Source organism: Miniopterus natalensis, chromosome 3 (assembly GCF_054644295.1).
Source record: "Miniopterus natalensis isolate mMinNat1 chromosome 3, mMinNat1.hap1, whole genome shotgun sequence".
In the NCBI taxonomy this organism is placed as follows: domain Eukaryota; kingdom Metazoa; phylum Chordata; class Mammalia; order Chiroptera; family Miniopteridae; genus Miniopterus; species Miniopterus natalensis.
In genome coordinates this window covers 43,064,192-43,082,392 of record NC_142083.1, presented here as the reverse complement: position 1 = coordinate 43,082,392, position 18,201 = coordinate 43,064,192, and the positions used below count along the sequence as shown (strand labels likewise).

At 40.4% G+C, this 18,201-nt stretch overlaps 1 protein-coding gene across 1 annotated transcript in view; it reads right to left on the bottom strand.

Annotated features, from left to right (window-relative positions):
- Positions 1-18,201, bottom strand: part of VCAN (versican) — a 100,650-nt gene that overhangs the window by 9,928 nt on the left and 72,521 nt on the right. Inside the window, exons 11-12 of the mRNA XM_016210333.2 lie at positions 16,762-16,920; positions 15,420-15,502 (exon numbers count right to left, since the gene is read on the bottom strand). Coding sequence (XP_016065819.2) covers positions 15,420-15,502; positions 16,762-16,920 — 242 coding nt within the window. The remainder of the gene's footprint in view (positions 1-15,419; positions 15,503-16,761; positions 16,921-18,201) is intronic.

The window sequence follows — 18,201 nt, the reverse complement described above, 5'->3', positions numbered from 1 at the left end:
GGACCTTTGCTCTGAACTGGGTTTCTAATTATTTCTCTCTTTTCCTTGTGTTTGCTTACTTCCCTACCCTTATTACCTTTCACCCTCCACTTACGAAGCCTTTTCTCTCCCTGCTCTCCTTTAATAAATAATAAACAAGGAAATGGAGCAACAAATAGAGATACAAAAGTCCCCTTCAGTCTGCCGCTGGTGTATAACTAACTTGTCTTTAATGGATGAATTAAGGTAGGATAAAAATAATAAACAAAAAATAGACATTTCTTTAAAATAACAAAAATATACATTTAATACCTTTTATGACTAAGATTACAGAGTTCCTCAAATACTTAATTTGGATTTTGGAGCTCAATACTTTCTAGCTTACTTTTTAACAAACCTCTTACAAGAAACCAGGAAATGTACTCAAAGTTGGAAAATTACCAATATCTCAATAGTATCTACAAACTATGCAACGCGCAGTGCTCCCCCTTCCTTGTCCCTACCCACACGGCCCATCTCCCTTTCTCTTTCTTCCTTCCTTCCTTCCTTCCTTCCTTCCTTCCTTCCTTCCTTCCTTCCTTCCTTCCTTCCTTCCTTCCTTCCTTCCCTCCCTCCCTCCTTCTCTCTCTCTCTCCCTCCCTCCCTCCCTCCCTCCTTCCTTCCTTCCTTCCTTCCTTCCTTCCTTCCTTCCTTCCTTCCTTCCTTCCTTCCTTCCTTCCTTCCTTCCTCTCTCTCCTTCCTTCCCTCCCTCCCTCCTTCCTTCCTTCCTTCCTTCCTTCCTTCCTTCCTTCCTTCCTTCCTTCCTTCCTTCCTTCCTTCCTTCCTTCCTTCCTTCCTCTCTCTGTCTCTCTCTCTTTCTTTCTTCCTTTTTTAAATATGTCTTTATTGATTTCAGAGAGAAAGGGAGAGGGAAAGAGAGATAGAAACATCAATGAAGAGAGAGAGTCATTGATCGGCCGCCTCCTGCACGGCCCTTACTGGGATCGAGCCCGCAACCCGGGCCTCTGCCCTGACCAAGAATCAAACTGCAGTCTCCTGGGTCATAGGTCGATGCTCAACCACTGAGCCACATTGGCCAGCCTCCATCTCCTTTTCTTGCTTTATTTTTCTCCATAACACTTATCGGCTAACATCCCATATGATTTACTCATTTATTTTATTTTTTGCTCCCTAGTAAAAATGTAAGCTCATTGAAGACAGGAATTCGGGGTTCTTTTGTTTAATACTAAATCCTCGGTGCCAGGACCTATGCTGGACACATACTGGTGCTGTTTAATAAATAATTTGACATTTAGAAATAATGAACCACAGAGTGTGTTGCATTCTCCCCTATCCATACCTGCCCCTGATCGAAGACATTCTTGCTACTAACAAATGACATGTGAGACAGACAACCACAGGCACAGCCTGTGGAAGTAGATAACTTTTCTGGAAAACAGCTGGCAATATATATCCAGAGCCCCAGAAAGCTCCTACCCTTGGTCCCCATAATTCTACTTCTAAAATTCCACCCTAAAAAGTAATTACAGATGTGAATAACTGATTTATCTAAAATACTATTTATACTAGCAGTAAGTGGGAAACAACCTACAGAGTGAACATACATTCAATAAACTATGGTATAGCCAAACAAATGGATTATTGTATAGTCATTAAATATCCTGTCTTTGAAGAATATATAAGGGGATGGGAAATACTAAAGTATAAAGTTAAAATTAAAAAGCAAAACACTAAAAACATACAACGATCCAAATTTACACATACTCTCTGAAGCAGCTGTGTGTGTAAAAGGCCAAAAGTAAATGTAGTAAGATGTTATAAAGTTTATATCTGAGTTATTTGAGACTAAAATTATATTTTATTCTATGCATTCTTACATACTTTCCAACTTCCCTAGAGTGAGCATGAGTTATATTTCTAATCATTAAAAATGAACATTGTAAAAGGATCTACGCAGATTTCTTAGCTAACCCTTTCTCAATCTAACCTCAACAAATATCACTTCAAGTTACAGTCATTTGGCAGCCCTGTATTTTGCAGCTGACATTTCCTCCTGATCTGACAATAACCATCTCATTTTCACACTGAAATGAGATTCAGATTCTCAGGGTGCAAGCTGCCCAGACTCAGACCTCTGGTAAAAGATTTAATTGTTTTTGGTGGGAATTACATTTGGCTTGCAACAGTGATTTAAAACGTGTGTTCTGCGTTGTTGCTTGGCAGTGCTGTGGCTTAATGGTGCAGGACCAAAATTTTAGGTCTGTGGTTTTTACAAGAATGTCTGATACTCACAAGCATGTCACACTATTACCTCATATCTGATAGCTCCATTGTGCGGATTTATTTTGGCTGGATGCTTTGATTCTGCTCCATATTATTGCCAAGCTGAGTTAGCAAAGGAAACTCCAGTTTTCTGAACAACTTTCTTTGTTTCCTCATAAATGCTTTACAGCCTTATTTAACATCACTTGCAGAGAGAAAGAGTATAAAAAAAATAAATCTTTGACTTTAGGTTTAATAAGGTTTGGGGTTTTTCTCACTACAGTTAAATGTGAGGGAGGGATCTCTCCTCAGGAAAGCAATCCTAATGGAACCACTTTTACACACATGGGGTTTCATACACATAGAAATAAAGATTCTTGGAATGAGCACAGAATTCACCACTCCCATAAGGATATTTTTCCTCTTCATTTGGGATTATAAGCACACACCCTGGGCGATCTAGCCTGGATCAATCCTCTTCTAGGGCTGGATGGGCAAACTAAGAATTATTTCAAAGAGCTAGCATGACTTGGGGAGAATTTATTTGAACTCTGTCGAAAAAAATGAATGCAGCCTGGCCAGGTGTGGCAATTGAGCCTGGACCTAGGATCCAGGAGATCATGGTTCAATTCCTGGTCAGGGCACACGCCCAGGTTGCAGGCTCCATCCCCAGCAGGGGGTGTGCGGGAGGCAGCCAATCAATGACTCTCTCATCATTGATGTTTCTCTCTCTCCCTCCCTCTTTCTGAAATCAATAAAGACATATTTTTTTTTAAAAAGTGAATGCTGATCAGATTTTCTGCATGTTTGTCTGTTTCTCAAAGCCTCATTTCCCATCCTGAACCCCAAACTCTCTTTGCCTCCCCTAGAGACCAGGATTAGATCAATACTCAGAAAAGGGAACCCTAAGTTACTTTGCATCTCCATTTTCTTCTGATGGCAGAGAAAATGATGGCATAAGACTCAAACTGTTGATGCAGAGAAAAGCTAGCTAAGATGTAACATTTTCTACATGTTCTATAACAAGCTTGCATTTTATTAAGTGGTAATTATTTTATACCTAGTATGAAGCTGCTCAGTGCAGTACATTATGTGATAAAGTTCCTTTTTTTAGAGTTCCAATTAAATGACTACCCCTGTCTACCTATAAAAAAAAGTGGCAAAAGAGTCAACCATTTCAATTAAATTGGATTTAGTAACTTTTCAGTTATTGTTTTCTCTTTCTTTTACCCCAATTAGATTCAAGTGCATCAGTTGCCAAAAGCATAAAATGATTAAAAAAAACACAAAAAACCCAGCCACAGTCCAACAGCTAAGTACAGTTTTCTCACTTTTGTCTCCACAAACCGGAAAACCCATTTTGAACCAATCGTAGATTGAGGAGAAAAGCTCAGAGCAGACTAGTTATTCTTTAAAATCGATCAAACTTGATAAATGCTTAGATGACTCCGAAGGATCCATATTTTACCATCAAAGCGTTGCCTCGTTCTCACATTAACACAGAGGTGAAGCGTCACTGTGCAGGTCCTCACGAGCCCAGGGCGCCTCCCTGCGGCCTCGCTCCTCACTGAGGGCGGCTGGGCTCCCCAGATCTAACGGGCCTGACTGCTTTTCTCAAGCAGAAGGGCCGGAGAGCTATTCTCTCCTTCCTAGCTGTTCCCAAGCCTCCAACTTGATTCAATAAACTTACTAAAGGAAAAGTGTGTGTAGGGGTGGGGGTCTCTGCTTTTGAAAATTATCAGTAACCTTATAAAGTCAGGCGGGGTTTACACCCTTTCAAGGTGAATCTCTGGCTATATAGTGCCAGCTGTTCCTTCAGAGATACCAGGCATCGACCTGGACAACAGTGTTGTGATTTCGGGGGCGGGAGGGGGTTGGGGGTGGAGGGAGGGTGGAGGTGGAAGAGGGCATAGAAGATATAAATGGTGACGGGAAAAAGAAAATAAAACCAGTAAAATAAAATACACACCACAAGGCCATGATCGATGGGCCTAAACCCTCAGCAGACAGCTAGCGTTACAAGCAGGGCTCCGTGGCTGAGCACCGAGCTATGAGCCAGGAGCTCACGGTTCCCTTCCTGGATAGGGCACGTGCCCAGGGTACAGGGGCCGCAGGGGGCAGCCCATCAATGACTCTCATCAGTGATGTTTCTGTCTCTCTCTCCCTCGCCCTTCCTGTCTCTATAATCAATTTTTTTAAAGAGCATGAACAAAACAAACTGATGATAAAAATGTAGCTAACTGCTCTTTTCCTTAGGCAGAGATAGATAACTGCCTTTTTCATAAGGTTAAGAAAGCATTATTTCAGAAACATACAAGATTTAGAAATAAACCAGGAGTTTTTCATTGCTTTGCTTTAAAAAAAGTTTACTGGGGTTCAGTTTTGAGCTCTGCTTTTGGTTAAAGGAAACAACACTAACCAGTATTAGTCAGTTACAGCTGTGACAGTCACAGCCCAGCTGCTCCTTTAGGTGACTCAGATGTAAGCAAATCGATTTATGAGGAAAACAGCTCAGTGGTGAAAATGAAAGGCTGGAGCAAGGGTGGTTCTTGAGGCAGAGAATGGCTTGCTCGTATCCCTCCATGCAACATTACAAAATAGTGTTCATTTTGCCACATGAGATTTTTTAAAAAGTCTTTGAAGGAGAATGTCAATTGAAGAATCAAAAACTTGAAGATACAAGGTCACGCCTCAACCTCTACTAGAGAAAGAATTCCCAGAACGTTAGAGTCTTGTTTTTAAATTCTTTTATCAGTGTCTTAAAACTAAGAAGTTTTCAAAACACACTTTTTCTATTCAAACTTAATAACTAGCCTTTCTTCATAATAGTTGAAATTCTTTTCATTGCAATTTTATGATTTCTTAACTTGGTCAAATAACTACAAAGAAGAATCAGTGGGCACTAATTAGCTCTTCTAAAGAGTTAGACATTCTGTTTAGAATCTCTCGGTTTCTCTCCCTCTGTACTGAAAAGAAAAAGAAAAATTTCACAGACACTAGATAAAGGGACAGGTCGTCTTTTTGTGAGTCATAAACCTGAGATTTACCACCAGCACACACACCACACACACACACACACACACACACCCCTACAATTTACACTGTGCGTGTTGGCACTAGGGAAGAATACACCTAAGGTCTTCGGGAATGGCCCTAGTCACACAGACCTGTGCAGCAGGTAGGCTCCCACCACGAACACAATGGAGAATACACAAATGGGTAGGTGATTAGCAGAGTAGACTGCAACAGAGCCCTGGAGATGGGAAAACTACGCTGTGCATTAGACATAGCCAATCGAACAGTTCTTACACATTGGGAGCCACTGCCTGAGCAAAAGTTACAAATTGTTTCATATTGTAGATCTCCAAGGCCTTTAATGCATAACTGAAACTGCGAATCTTGAACCTGCAGCTGCCAAGGCCTTACTCCATCGACCTATGTATCACCTACCAACCCTAAGGATATTTAGATATAATTTTTTCAGCTGAAACGAACCACCTTTTATTATTTAAAATTCACTATAATTTAGATTACCTTGAATGGCCAATTAGAGGCTCTATGTTTTAGAACTATTATGAATGTTGCCAAGCACATTTGAACAATTAATCACACGCATTCTATTGAAAAAACCATACTTGACATTTGTCCAGGGAAGCTATTCTATGACATAATATATTATTGTAATTTGGGGGAGAATTACTAAAGCTTCAAGTTATAATTTGGGTGTTTTTTTTTCCATGAGCAGTCCAGTCACCTTTTTTTTACCTACTCCGCCTCCCCCCAAACACTGCTAATTTAATTCATTGTAAAACATTTTCATAAGAAAACCAAAATAGTCCTCTAGGTTCACACACCAAGGGAACTAGCCAAGGAAAACTTTCCGTTGGGTTTATAATTGTGTATAAAGAAAAGATACGGGAAAGACGGGTCCTAATATTTGCCCCAGTTGCTAGGGTTTTACTAAGCACGTGACTCCATGTATTAGCTTCACGCTGCGTTTGAAAAATCATCTTTCTTACATTTAACTTTCAAGTTCACAATATCAAGCAATTCATGCTAGAATTTTCAAGCTCAAAGCTACAAGAACTTAATTCACAGAGAATATTATTCCTGTACAGATGTAGGTGGTGGTCTGGGAATGTGAAGTTTCAAAACACAAAATACAGTATGGCCACTAGGTGGAGATATCCATCCACCGTTCTATTATGTATCACAGGCTCCTGTTAACAAAACAGAATTCAGAATACGCCCCCTGAAATCATGTTTATTTACTCTATGTGGCAGAAAAAAAAAAAGAAAAAAGATTTAAGGACTGTCTGTGATATGTTCTCTCAGTTTTGTGAGGGAAGTCATGAAGAGAACACTTCGCTAGAAGACAGGCCTAGCCAGACGATATTTGCCAACCTGATTGCATTCTATTCTGCTCCAGGCTATTGCAGTCATAATCAGAATTTTCTGTTTGACTAAAATGTTCATCTACAACAGCTTATTTTTCTCCATTTTTGCCTTTTTAAATTATCACACAGTTTACATCAATGGTGAAATCATCTCAGAAGCAAAGCCAAATCTATAACATCCACCCAAATAAAATCCTTAGAACGGGGCAGGCCATAAACACCTATGCACACCAATGAATGTGGGCAGTGTGATTCACATTTAGTTGGGCTTTAGGGGCAAACTTATCTGGAGTAGCTATAAAAACATGACACCTGTACTAAAAGCTGACTTCTCTGTGTGCAAACTCCTCTTATCACCTGTGCTCCCACAGCTACAAATGACATCCCAGTGCAGTCGATGCCAAGGGTAAGCAGATAACTACGAAAGTATAAAAGCAAACTCCAAAGAGAAAACACTCTGCCAAGAGGACGGCTTACCAGTTTGAAACACAGGCTGATAAGAAGCTACCTTTTCCCTAAATAAAGAACTCAGAATAACCACGCTGGGTTACCCCCAGCCTTTCAGAACTCAGGTCAAACGTTTATCAGGAAGAAAGCTAGGAGGACCACTTATTACAGAAATCAAAACATTTGGGCATTTTAAAGTGCCCTTTTCCCCCCTAGATGGCTGTGGGACACAATAGGCATCTGTTTGCAGTCTGTGGAGGGTACATTTAACTTTGTTTTATTTAACTTGTTTGGGGCAAATGACCTCCCTGCTAGGTAGAGATAGACCCTCTTCTGATCTTTGTACTTGCTTAAGGTTACTCCGCTCTGGGTCTGAGTTTATTTATGTTTTAAGGGAGGTTATGGTTTTGCTGTTGTCTTTTAGTTGAACAACCGAAAGGAAAAGAGCAGCTTTGTTTTAAGGGAGAAAGAGACGTTTGTTTTGGTGTCACTGGCCTAGGCTGGCAGCCTGGAGTCGGATCCTACAAACATGAATATGCTGAAGGGAAGAAAAACGAACTTGGGGTCTCTTGGTAGTTGTGAAAGTGGCAAGGTGCCCATTATTTTCCCAGCTGGCAAATCTCTGTGCGGGAGAGACTATCTGCCAGCTCTTGAGCACAGCACTAATCTTGTGTAATAGCGTGAGCTCACTGCCCTACAAAGGCAGTAATTATCAACAGCACTTTCCGAAGGATGTGAGTTCCTCCCACTGTGAGACGCTTGGAGACAGGGCCCCAGGCAGAGCCCCACGGAGCCGCTTGCATTCAGTCCCCACCATGAATGGGTGCCAGGGGCTCCTTCACCCGGCCGGCTTGTTTGCACAGGTCTTCAGTCAGGAAGTGCTAACAATCCCAATGCAATGGGGAAACTGCCAAAACCCATTCAACTTTTTTTTTTTTTTTGGTCTTTTTTTTGATGGTGATTCATTGCCTTAACCTTATTAGCCATGAAATTTAAATGTCTGTATGTGGTTTTAAAGTTTCAGAGAGCATGCAGGAAGAGCATCTGTGAGAAGGAACTATACTGCATTGATAGATTTCTTTCATCATCTTCTCAATAATGAAATGATTTTCCAGCAACTGCTAAATACTGTTCTTCCAGCTGTTTGACCATGACCCTCACTAGCTATCTGCACTCAAGTAAAGGCAAGGCGGAGACTAGGGTTTTGTGTTATTTCCCAGGTAGAACCAGAAGGACCAGTGCTTGGTTCCCAATCAAATTGAACTGCAGCACAAGCGAAAGTTGTCATTAAGAGCTTGGTGGTCTTTCGCAGAAAAGAAACTGAGAGTTCTACTAATGAGGAACGTGTTAAAGGCTGAGGAAACAGCATATGTTTTCCTTGGCTTTTAGGTTAGTATAATGAAGCCTGTGAGGTTTAACGTAATTAAATTAAGGTTGATATGCAGTGTGACTTGTTCACAGAGAAGTGGCATTTGGAGCTAAAACCGCACCACAGCTGACACACACCCATCTGCAAATACTTTATAGAAAGTTTTCTAAGATTTTCAGGTAGAAAGAGAAAACCTTAAGGTTTTGGTTTGAGGGTCTTGTTTGGCATTAATTTTCTGCTAAACCATGTGCCATCCTTTCAAATAAGCAGAAACCTACAAACAAGCTTAGAAAACACCATGAATTAGTTAATACTCCTGATTCTCTTTTCAGTGTCCAAGACATCTGGGAGAGGGAGGAGGCCAGAGCCTTTGTGTTTATAAAGGGTAATAATGATCCATTCCTGCAGAAAAAAAGAACCGCTTATGGCCTGCGATTTGCTACTCCTTTACTCTGCCCCTTTTAAGTGTCTCTTCCTGGGTTAAGGGCTATTTATTGTTCCTACCTTATTCAAAGCTGGTTTTTCTCACTATACTTTGCATGACAGACTGACGTGTTTATTTGTGAGAGAAGAAAAGGCACTCTAGATTCAGAGTCAAACCCACATCCAACCTGGCTATTCTCACCCATCAACTCTAACTGGGAGGGCGAGGGGGTCTCCCAAGTTCTAGGTGTGCCAGCTCACCAATGTTGGACCGTGCTTATTAAAATTAAAAAACAAAACAAAATTCAGTTGTGTTCTAGAAATATTTTTAAGTAGGATTTTTTTTTTAAGTAGCAAAGGCTATCCATGAGCATTTTGTAATCTATATCATAAGTATCAAAGGGCAAGATGAGTTGGCTAGAACTAGAAAATAAGACATATATCGATCTGTGAGTTTAGTAACCTGTTCAGGAGCTTCCTGACTAGTTCAGACACGTGCAAAGGAGAGGGGGTCTGTGTGGACCTGCAGAGTGAGAGGAGGTCATGGAAGTATCCTAGGAAGCCTGTAAGCCAGCAGCCTCGCAGGGGTCAGGCTTAAGTGCTAATGAAGTGAGGTGACCGAAGGGAAAATGTGAAAGAGACGTAGAAAGTGTTTGTTAAAATGTGTAAGAATAAATGCAGGGTTTGGTGTGGTGTTTTGTTTTTTTTTACCAACAAATCAGACTTTCCAAAAGCTCCTCAGCTTTTAAACGGGGAACTGAACTGTCAGTTCTGCTCACTCCTTCAACCTCTGGGCAATGCTACAGAAGGTGACATTTTCCTTTCAAGCAATTGTGTCAGATCCACTGAAGCTTCAGGCCTCCCAAGGTGAGGGGTTAGCTTTGAAGGTGCTGGGGAACTCAGGGAAGGGAAGAGAGAAAGGAGGGGCACAGACCACAGGGAAGTCCCCTCGTGAGAGTCTTATTTATTCCTGGGGACCAGGAGCAGGAGGGAGCAGGATGGTAACAGCTTTAAACCTCTGTGGTCCGGGAGTTGACTTCAAACCACGGGTTGGGGAAGCAGGTAAGCAGTGTGATTAAGGCACCTGTTTCGAATATCTTCCTGATTGTGCTGTCCATGGACACACTACAGTCTATAGTTGCAAAGAAAGCTGTAAACATGTTTTGCTAGAAAGTATGTAGATAGAAAAATAGAAACGCTTCCACAGTGTTCCCTGGTGGTTGGCTGCCTGTGTGCTTTAAGAACGGTCCCAGATAGTGGATGAGTAAGTGAAGCTCTGTCCCACCAGAGGCAGCAATTCATCCTTGGTCAGATAGTCTACAAAAAATAAAATGAACTGACACCAGTCAGGAGTAAGAGTTCCCTTTGCTGGCCTCACTACATTTTGAATTTGGATAATAGGATTCTTTAAAGTCATTTTTCTTAAAAGAATATATGTCTATCTTGAAAACAATTCCCCCTTCAACGTTTCGACTAATTGTCGGTGCCCTAAAACTCCATGGAAATCTGCCCTGATGTAACTCAAATCTGCAGTGGTGGAAAAGATTGATTTCCACTTTTTCTTCCCAGAGCTTATTGTAAATGTATTCTCAGGACAACCATGGACACAATTGCCATCATTTCCAGCAGGAGCACCTGTTTCCTTTGAGTTAATAACTTGTAAAATGCATTAAGCTTGGCTATAAATTTCTGTTTGTTAGGAACAGTTTTTTCTTGTCATCATATTTAAAATCATACCTATTAAGTTTTAATGCTTTTCATACTGGTACAACTTTGAATAAAATATTTAATTTAGATACACAAGAATTGCCACAAAGAGATTTAGCCAAAAGACGTAATTGGTCATTTCAGGATTCAAAAGATAACAGTGAATTGGTTGAACAATGTATGGGTGTTGGTTATCATTCAAAAAACATTTATTAGGTATCTATTTTTGTCAACAACTCTGCTAGGAATTTAACAAATACAGATGAAAGTTAATCCCTGCCTCAGAAAGCTCAGTGTCAGAAAATCTACCCCACAGGAGTCTGTGGTAGGATGGAAAGAGGCCCAAAGGGCCACAGGAACACAAAGGAGGAGCTTTTAATCACATTCAGCTTGGAAGGCTTCCTGGAAGAAGCAGACCCTTAGCTAAGCAAGATAATTGAATGCTTATTAAATAAAATTAGAGCAAGGGGCATAAACATTCTAAGCACTAGGGCAAGTGTGTGCAAAGGCCTGCAGGAGTCAGAGGTCCTGGCTTATTCCAGTGTTTTGAGATGGGATAGCTTAGGAGGTGGCAGAGCGAGTTGGTGGACTTGGTATGCCATGTTAATAATTAGGATTTTTACTACAGGCAATAGGAAGACAATGAAGAATTTTAAGAATGGAGTAATAAGAGTTCATAGCAAGGAGAAAGGAAGGTCATAGATGCCGAAAACCAGATCTGGGGGAAACACTTCAGACTAGTCATTCATTTAACAATTAGTTAAAGATAGAACTTAAAAATCAGATAATAGTATAGAAGCTAGATAAGAAACATTTGTTTAAGTTGGCCAGCTTTAATGTGTATTTAACTTGGATGGCTTAACTTCATGTCTTTGAAGACATTACTTGGGTGACAAGTAGAGTAATTCATTACTTAAGTTATTTGTCAAAGTTTCCAGCAAAGCACTTGTGGCATTTCACTGTTAGAGATCAATAGTCCAGTTAAAGAATAACTGGTAGTAAAAATAATTGCTGGTAGAAATAACTTAGTAGGAACCCAAGTGACAAAGTGAAAATATAAATGTGTTAAGAGAAAGCAACCTGAATATAAATCACAAGGGGAGGCCTAGAACCAATTTTATTCATGAGTATACTTTTGTGAAATGTACTGGACAAGCACACCAAATAAATAATAATAATAATAAAAAGATTTTTAAAATATAACAAAAGCAGGAATTTGGCAATTTGTTAATTCTATCAACATCCTATTTCAGGGGCCAATAATGTGGAGTGAATCGATCAAGATCTGAAGAAGATGGGCAATTTAGCTAACTTGGACAAATAACATTGTTAATTTAGTATAAGCATGCAAATTGAATGAGTCTAGCTGTAAAGTATAATCATGTTAAATATGATATAATTAAACTGCAAGTTGATTGAAAGCAAAGTTTAATTATTTCAAGAAAAGAAATCATTGAAATTGAGACCTAATATAAACATGTTTTTACTGAATGTTACACTGCGTAACCAAAGATAATATACAGTAAATATCAAAGGTTCTTTTTGTTTAAATACTGCTCTACCTCCCAAGAAGGTTAAGCTCTAATAAATCTTTCAAACAAAAAATGGGGGAGGGGAGAAATCGCTCTAAAACCTAAACAAAGTCTTTAAAATTACACACAGTCAAGTTAACACCATTTCCAAGTGTAAGCAGATACTGCTTTCTCCGAGGAAGAGTTTACTATTAGGGGTATTTTCAAAAGCAAGACACTTGGAGTAAACAGCGAAACAAAGGAGAACTATTTTATTCAAAGGCCTGTGCACATATGGAACCTGTTAAGGGGATGGTGGCGTAGGAAGAACTACAAAGGCGTGTGAGAGACACCTAGGCTGCCTGGGAAGGAGGGATGGAGGCGAGGGTGGTTGCAAAGCAGGGAGCGGGCCAGAGATCAGTCAGATGGGAGGGGGGCAGGCTGTCGGGCAGATGGTCTTTTCTGTTCCAAAATGTTCAAAGTTAAGGGACACTCCTTACCACACTTTTATTTCATACAAAGAGTGAATTAAGAGGAAACCAAGAGCAGGTCAGAGTTTTTTCTGCAGTTGCTTGTGTCATTTCTTTGCCAAGCTTTGCTTGTCTGTGTAATTAATTCATTGTTGCCTTCTTCAGGCTCAGGCCCTCACTTGGTGCTCTCTCCCTAACCTTTAGTTTTCATTTACAAATGTGAATTAATTAAGAATAAGGTTCCTGTTTACATTGTACAGTTATCAATGTTAGGTTATCTTCCTCTGAAAATTTCTGGGAAAGATCAAGATTTTTCGACAAGGTGCAATGCTTGCTTATTTACCAAGGTTAGGTCCATTAAAAAATTAATGGACACAGACCAAAAAAAAAAAAAAAAAAATGGTGTAGTTGGCTTGCTTTGGCAGAGTGGGAAAATGACATCTGATGAGCCAAGCTCATCAGACTGGCACCTGGCAAGGAAGATAAATTCCCTAAGATATTTTACAGATCTTACATTGCTGCCAGATATAAGTCAATATTCAATCTCATTAACCAAGCTCACAGAACTTATAGGGCCTTATCCTGGACACCATGAGAAACAAAAAGCAAGCAAGAGAAACACTTCTTTGAAGAGCTGAACTGCTCATGGAGAGACTAGAATAAACATTTAGTAACCTGCAAAAATGGTAAGAATGAAAACAGACAAATCAATTTTATGTGACCAATGAGAGGCTGCACATAGTCTGGGACTCGGCCCAATCAGGTCAACACGTACGTAGCAAATAACAGGCTTTACACACACTCCACCTGGTCAGCTGCAGCTCTTCTAGGCTCTGGGTTGGCACATACAGCTAGACGATGTAGTGGCCTAATCTGCAGGGCACCAGTAAGTACCAACCTGAATGGCCACCTGAATTCTTGGCATTCTGACTTCTATAATAAAGTTGGGAACTCGCGGTTGGGAACCCACCTGCACTTTTCACTGGGCTATTTATAAAGGAAATTTTGTGAGAGGAAGACCTAATGGTGGGTACCCTAGAAACCCAGTTTATCCCACAGAGAGCAGTATGCATTCAACAAGAGAAAACACATTAAATGCCTAAAGTATATAACATACATTAAAAGAATTATGAAAATGTTTTAACTATCTGTAATATACAGGAAAAAGTCCTTTTAATTTTTATATTCACTTATAATTTAATAAAAACAAAAGTCTATATTCAATTAAAATTAATATATAAGGACTTGTGCATACCAACCACTATTAATCTGACTAAATCTATCCCTCTTAGGTACAACAGAAAGAAAACATTCAGATGCAAAAATTCCAGATACACCATCTAGGCAGGACAATTAGAAGAAAACAAGACTAATTGATCCAGAAGGTGTGGTTCATATATCTTACTAGGAGTATGTTTATGGACAATCTCCTTTCCCTATTATTTCTGAGTCCTGCGAAAGAACCTACTTATGAACTTGAATGGCAAACAGTGCCGATTAAACACAAGGAGTCATGACAAATAGAGGGCAAGCCAAGTTTTATTTCAGGGTTGGTAAAGGCAAAATGTAATAAGGATACTCTTTAAAGTGAAGTAAGCACCAGCCAGAAAAAGGTCTGTGGCTTTGAACACAGACCTGAGTTCAAATACTGGCCTCACCACTTACTAGCATTGTGACTCTGACCTCAGCCAACTGACTTTCCCTTTCTTTACCTGTAAAGCACTAATGCCTCCATTAAAGGTTACTGTGGGGCATACACAGATGCCAAGTGCTTAGGACAGAGACTGACACAGATGAATAAGGAATATGTCCACAAGAGCACCAAGAATCTTCCTGAACAGAGTAGAATTTCCAAAACCAGAGATTACTCTGGCATTTGTTCTAAGATGAACTTTACATTTTGCCAAACTCATTAAATCTAGATGAGTGGCAGGAAATGAATGAAATTTAAGCAGCTAAGTAATTCGCAGCTAAGTAATTCACAGCCAAAAAAGAGCTTAACAACTACTTTCAATTTTTCTTCTTGTTTATCTAATTTAGAACTTAATTTATAGTTACTGTCTAGCCCAGTGGATCCCAACTTTGTCTGCACTTTAGAATCACCTGGGGCACACTTAGAAAACATAGCTGCCAGAGGTTTTGCTGTAATGAGTTTGAGCTAAGGCCTAGGAACCAGTTAATTATACTCTCCTGGTGACTGTTGCAGCCAGGGCCTAGAACCACTCGTACAGCTAAACACAAGGAGTCATGACAAAATAGAGGGCACCTGAGCTATTTCTAAGAAACAGTTTCGCCAGTCCTCACTTAAGAACATTACTCCAGCCTACTCAAGGCTGTGGCCAGTATTACCAAATCGCTCCTTTCTTTATGAAGTAGAGAAAGCTAAAAACATATAATTAGTCAGCAGAGTTTGACTGGAAGGAAATTCATAAGATCATAACTCAACAATCTTTTGTGAGATGAAAAAAAATGGGCATTTTTGCTTGAATAAAAACGAGCCATGCCTTATACAGGTATTTTTAAAAGGCTTTTTCTTTTACAGTTATTCCTTTCCTTTTCATGTTAAAGCTGAACAAAGCCAAGATAACCATCTGAAGGACAGACCTGAGGCAATCCTGATTATGTGGTTTCCCAGTTCAGTGAAAATCAGATACAGTTCTCTTTTAAAGAGAGCCCAGCAACTGGAGGACTGGTGGTTGGATGGACTCTCATGGAACTGTACTCTAATTCCCCTCTATTTCACTGAGTGACCCTGAGCGAGTTGCTTAACTGGTCTCCAGTTTAACGCATCCTCCGCACAACACCTCGACACACCAAGTTCCTAGGACTAGAATCATTTTCATCAGCAACTTACCAGTGTGCTGCCATCAGTCCAACGGAAGTCATGCTCAAACATCTTGTCATTGAGGCCTATCCACTGATAGTCATGGCCCACACCTGAAAGATGGCAAATAACACGGATATTTTTATTACCTCTCCAATATATGAATGAAATATATATTTAAAAAATTATTTTCAGAGTAAATCCTGCATCCTGTTTTCTGGCTGGATTTTTGTTTAGTTGCTCATAAAAATATTTCATGATCTAACTATCTTTTGTTCTTCTGCCCAATGTGCTTTAAACTAAAAAGCTAATTTGCAAACATCGTGAAACATTAAAATATCCTAGACAATTATTTTTCTAGCAGTTTACTACAATTTGAATATTTTTTTCATCCTTACTCATGATAGAAACTTTCAATTTACTTATTTTTTATTAAGTTATGCCATTGGCAAAAGTTCAGTGACCCAATAACATGTGACAGATCTTACCCATGCTGGCCTCACTTTGGAAGCGACATGTTTCTTCTCAAAGCGGTTTAAACAGTGAATACCTAGACCAGACAGTTCTGCAAAATTTCTTTAGAAAAATAATGGCTTTCACCATGAGTCACTGGCAAGCATACCATGCAAAAAAGTTAACTGAACTTCTACAAACTTCTAAAAGATAGAAGGCATCATGAGAACATATTTAATTGAGCATCAACCAATGCTTCATGAGCAAAAAAATTCTACATATTTGCCCTCCTCTTTGCTACAGTTTAAAGAGTTAGTAAACAGCTTTGGAGGTAAGTTTCATTAGCGTTGTCTCTGTCTACTCATGATCTTAATATGAAGTCCACTTTCCATGTCTAAAATAATTAGAAACTATTTGAGAACTAATTATGCACAGAGGATAAGATTAGAACTAATTAGCACAGAGGATAAGATTAGAGTGCTACCAGCAATTCACTTTGAATTACCGGGGCAAAAATAACTGAAAACAATTTTCTCTTTAACTTTAGACAACATATGCATGTACTCAAAATAGACACCAGGAAGGTAACCATCAGAAGAATTACATTGAACGATAAGAGGGAGCCATTATTGTAAGGCAAAAACTGGTCAAGTAGCAATTTTCCATGATTCAATCTACAGCGGGCTGTTCCAGCTCTTATTGCTGGCAGGCCAAGAAAGGCCCTCCTGGGTTACAGCGGACTGTTTCCCAAGGCGGGGCACGCATACGGCAGAGGTGACTTCAAGTAGCTTGAAGATGAAGGATCTAATAAGTTGAACCACGACCGAGGAAGCTGCTTTGTTTTTAATCGGGCAGAGAGGAAGCTAAGCAGGGGCGAGAATGAATAAGCTTCGGGAAAGGGTGCGCGGCGGGTACGTACGGTTCACGAACATCTGCTCCTCGTGGGACAGGATGCTCGTGAGGTGGGCGCCCTGCAGGCGGCACTCCCGCTCCGCCGCGTCCCACGTGCGCCGATGGGCGAAGTACTTGTAGCACTGCCCTTGGAATTTGTGCCAGCCGTAGTCGCATGTCTCCGTGTCTGGGAACAAATAAGGCAGAGGCTTATTAAACTCACCTTGGTCACTTAAACTTGGCTCACCGACCGCGTGCTAACACGAGACCCAAGGCAGTGTCAGGGCAGCATCCCTGAAGTAGCAGGTTCATAAAATTTGGTCCTGATGACAAAGAAAGGATGACAAGGAGAGCCCAGCTGATCCCTGTCCGGCAGGTCCTCGAATAAGGTCTTGGCATTCTGGTCAACTTCGTTTTGTTAAGTTGATGAGGTGCTGTGGGAACTTAAGGCTCGTTTATATCAGTTAGCCTGTGGACAGACGCAGGCCTGCGACACCAAACTGAAATAGAGACCTCATTCCACTTCAAGTGCCAGAGCCGTGGAGGGCGGTAAGTGAGAGCTTCCACATGTCTTTGGACTGAGCCAGCATCGCGCTGCAGCTTCCTGATCCGAGCCAGCTTCTGCGGGGGAGGCCTGCAGGAGAGGCCGGCCAAACCCCTCTGGCTGCAGCGTCTGCTGCTTGCTCGGGAAGCCGCTGGGGCTAACTCCTCACCAATGAAACTTTTCTAAAGGGCTAATAGGATTTTGAATGCTTGCATAAGGACTTCAAAGGCTTGAAGCAGTCCTTTCTCACTTGCCAGAGAGAGAGCCGGTGGCCAGTCACTGGCCAGGTAAGTTTACGAAGAGACAAAATCTTCATCAGTAGGCACCTTCTGAGCTACAGCTAAGGCCGGACGCCTTCTGCCCAGAGGAGCAGGAGTATGGCTAACTGCAAGTGCCGATGCATCCGGATTTTAACTTTATTAAGAATGAAAAAACGTAAGTTCTTTAACTTCATTCCCAGGGTTCCACCAAGCCGTGTGTGTGCATGTGTGTGTGCATATATGTGTATGTATGTGTGTGTATATATCCATATACACATACATATATATCTAAATTATACATCTAAATTATACACTGGCAGTGAGCTTCAGCTATACTTTCTGATGGCCAGTTTTCATGTGTTTTCACAGGAAAGAAGCCCTGCTCATAGCACTGCATTCTCAGTGGCACTCTTCCCTCAGACTCACCCACTCACAAGTGAGATTAAACCCCGTATTTAACAATAATTGATGGAAATAATTTTTATTTCCACAAACAATTCTCACAAATATATTTAACTGATTACATGTAAAAACTGTAAAGTTCACAGTATTTTAAGCACCAAGAAAACTTTCCAGAATACCTAATTCCTGTTCCTCCTGTAATTTTACTGATCAATGAGGAAAACAAAAGTCAACTACATGAAATAAATGCTTCTTTTATGTA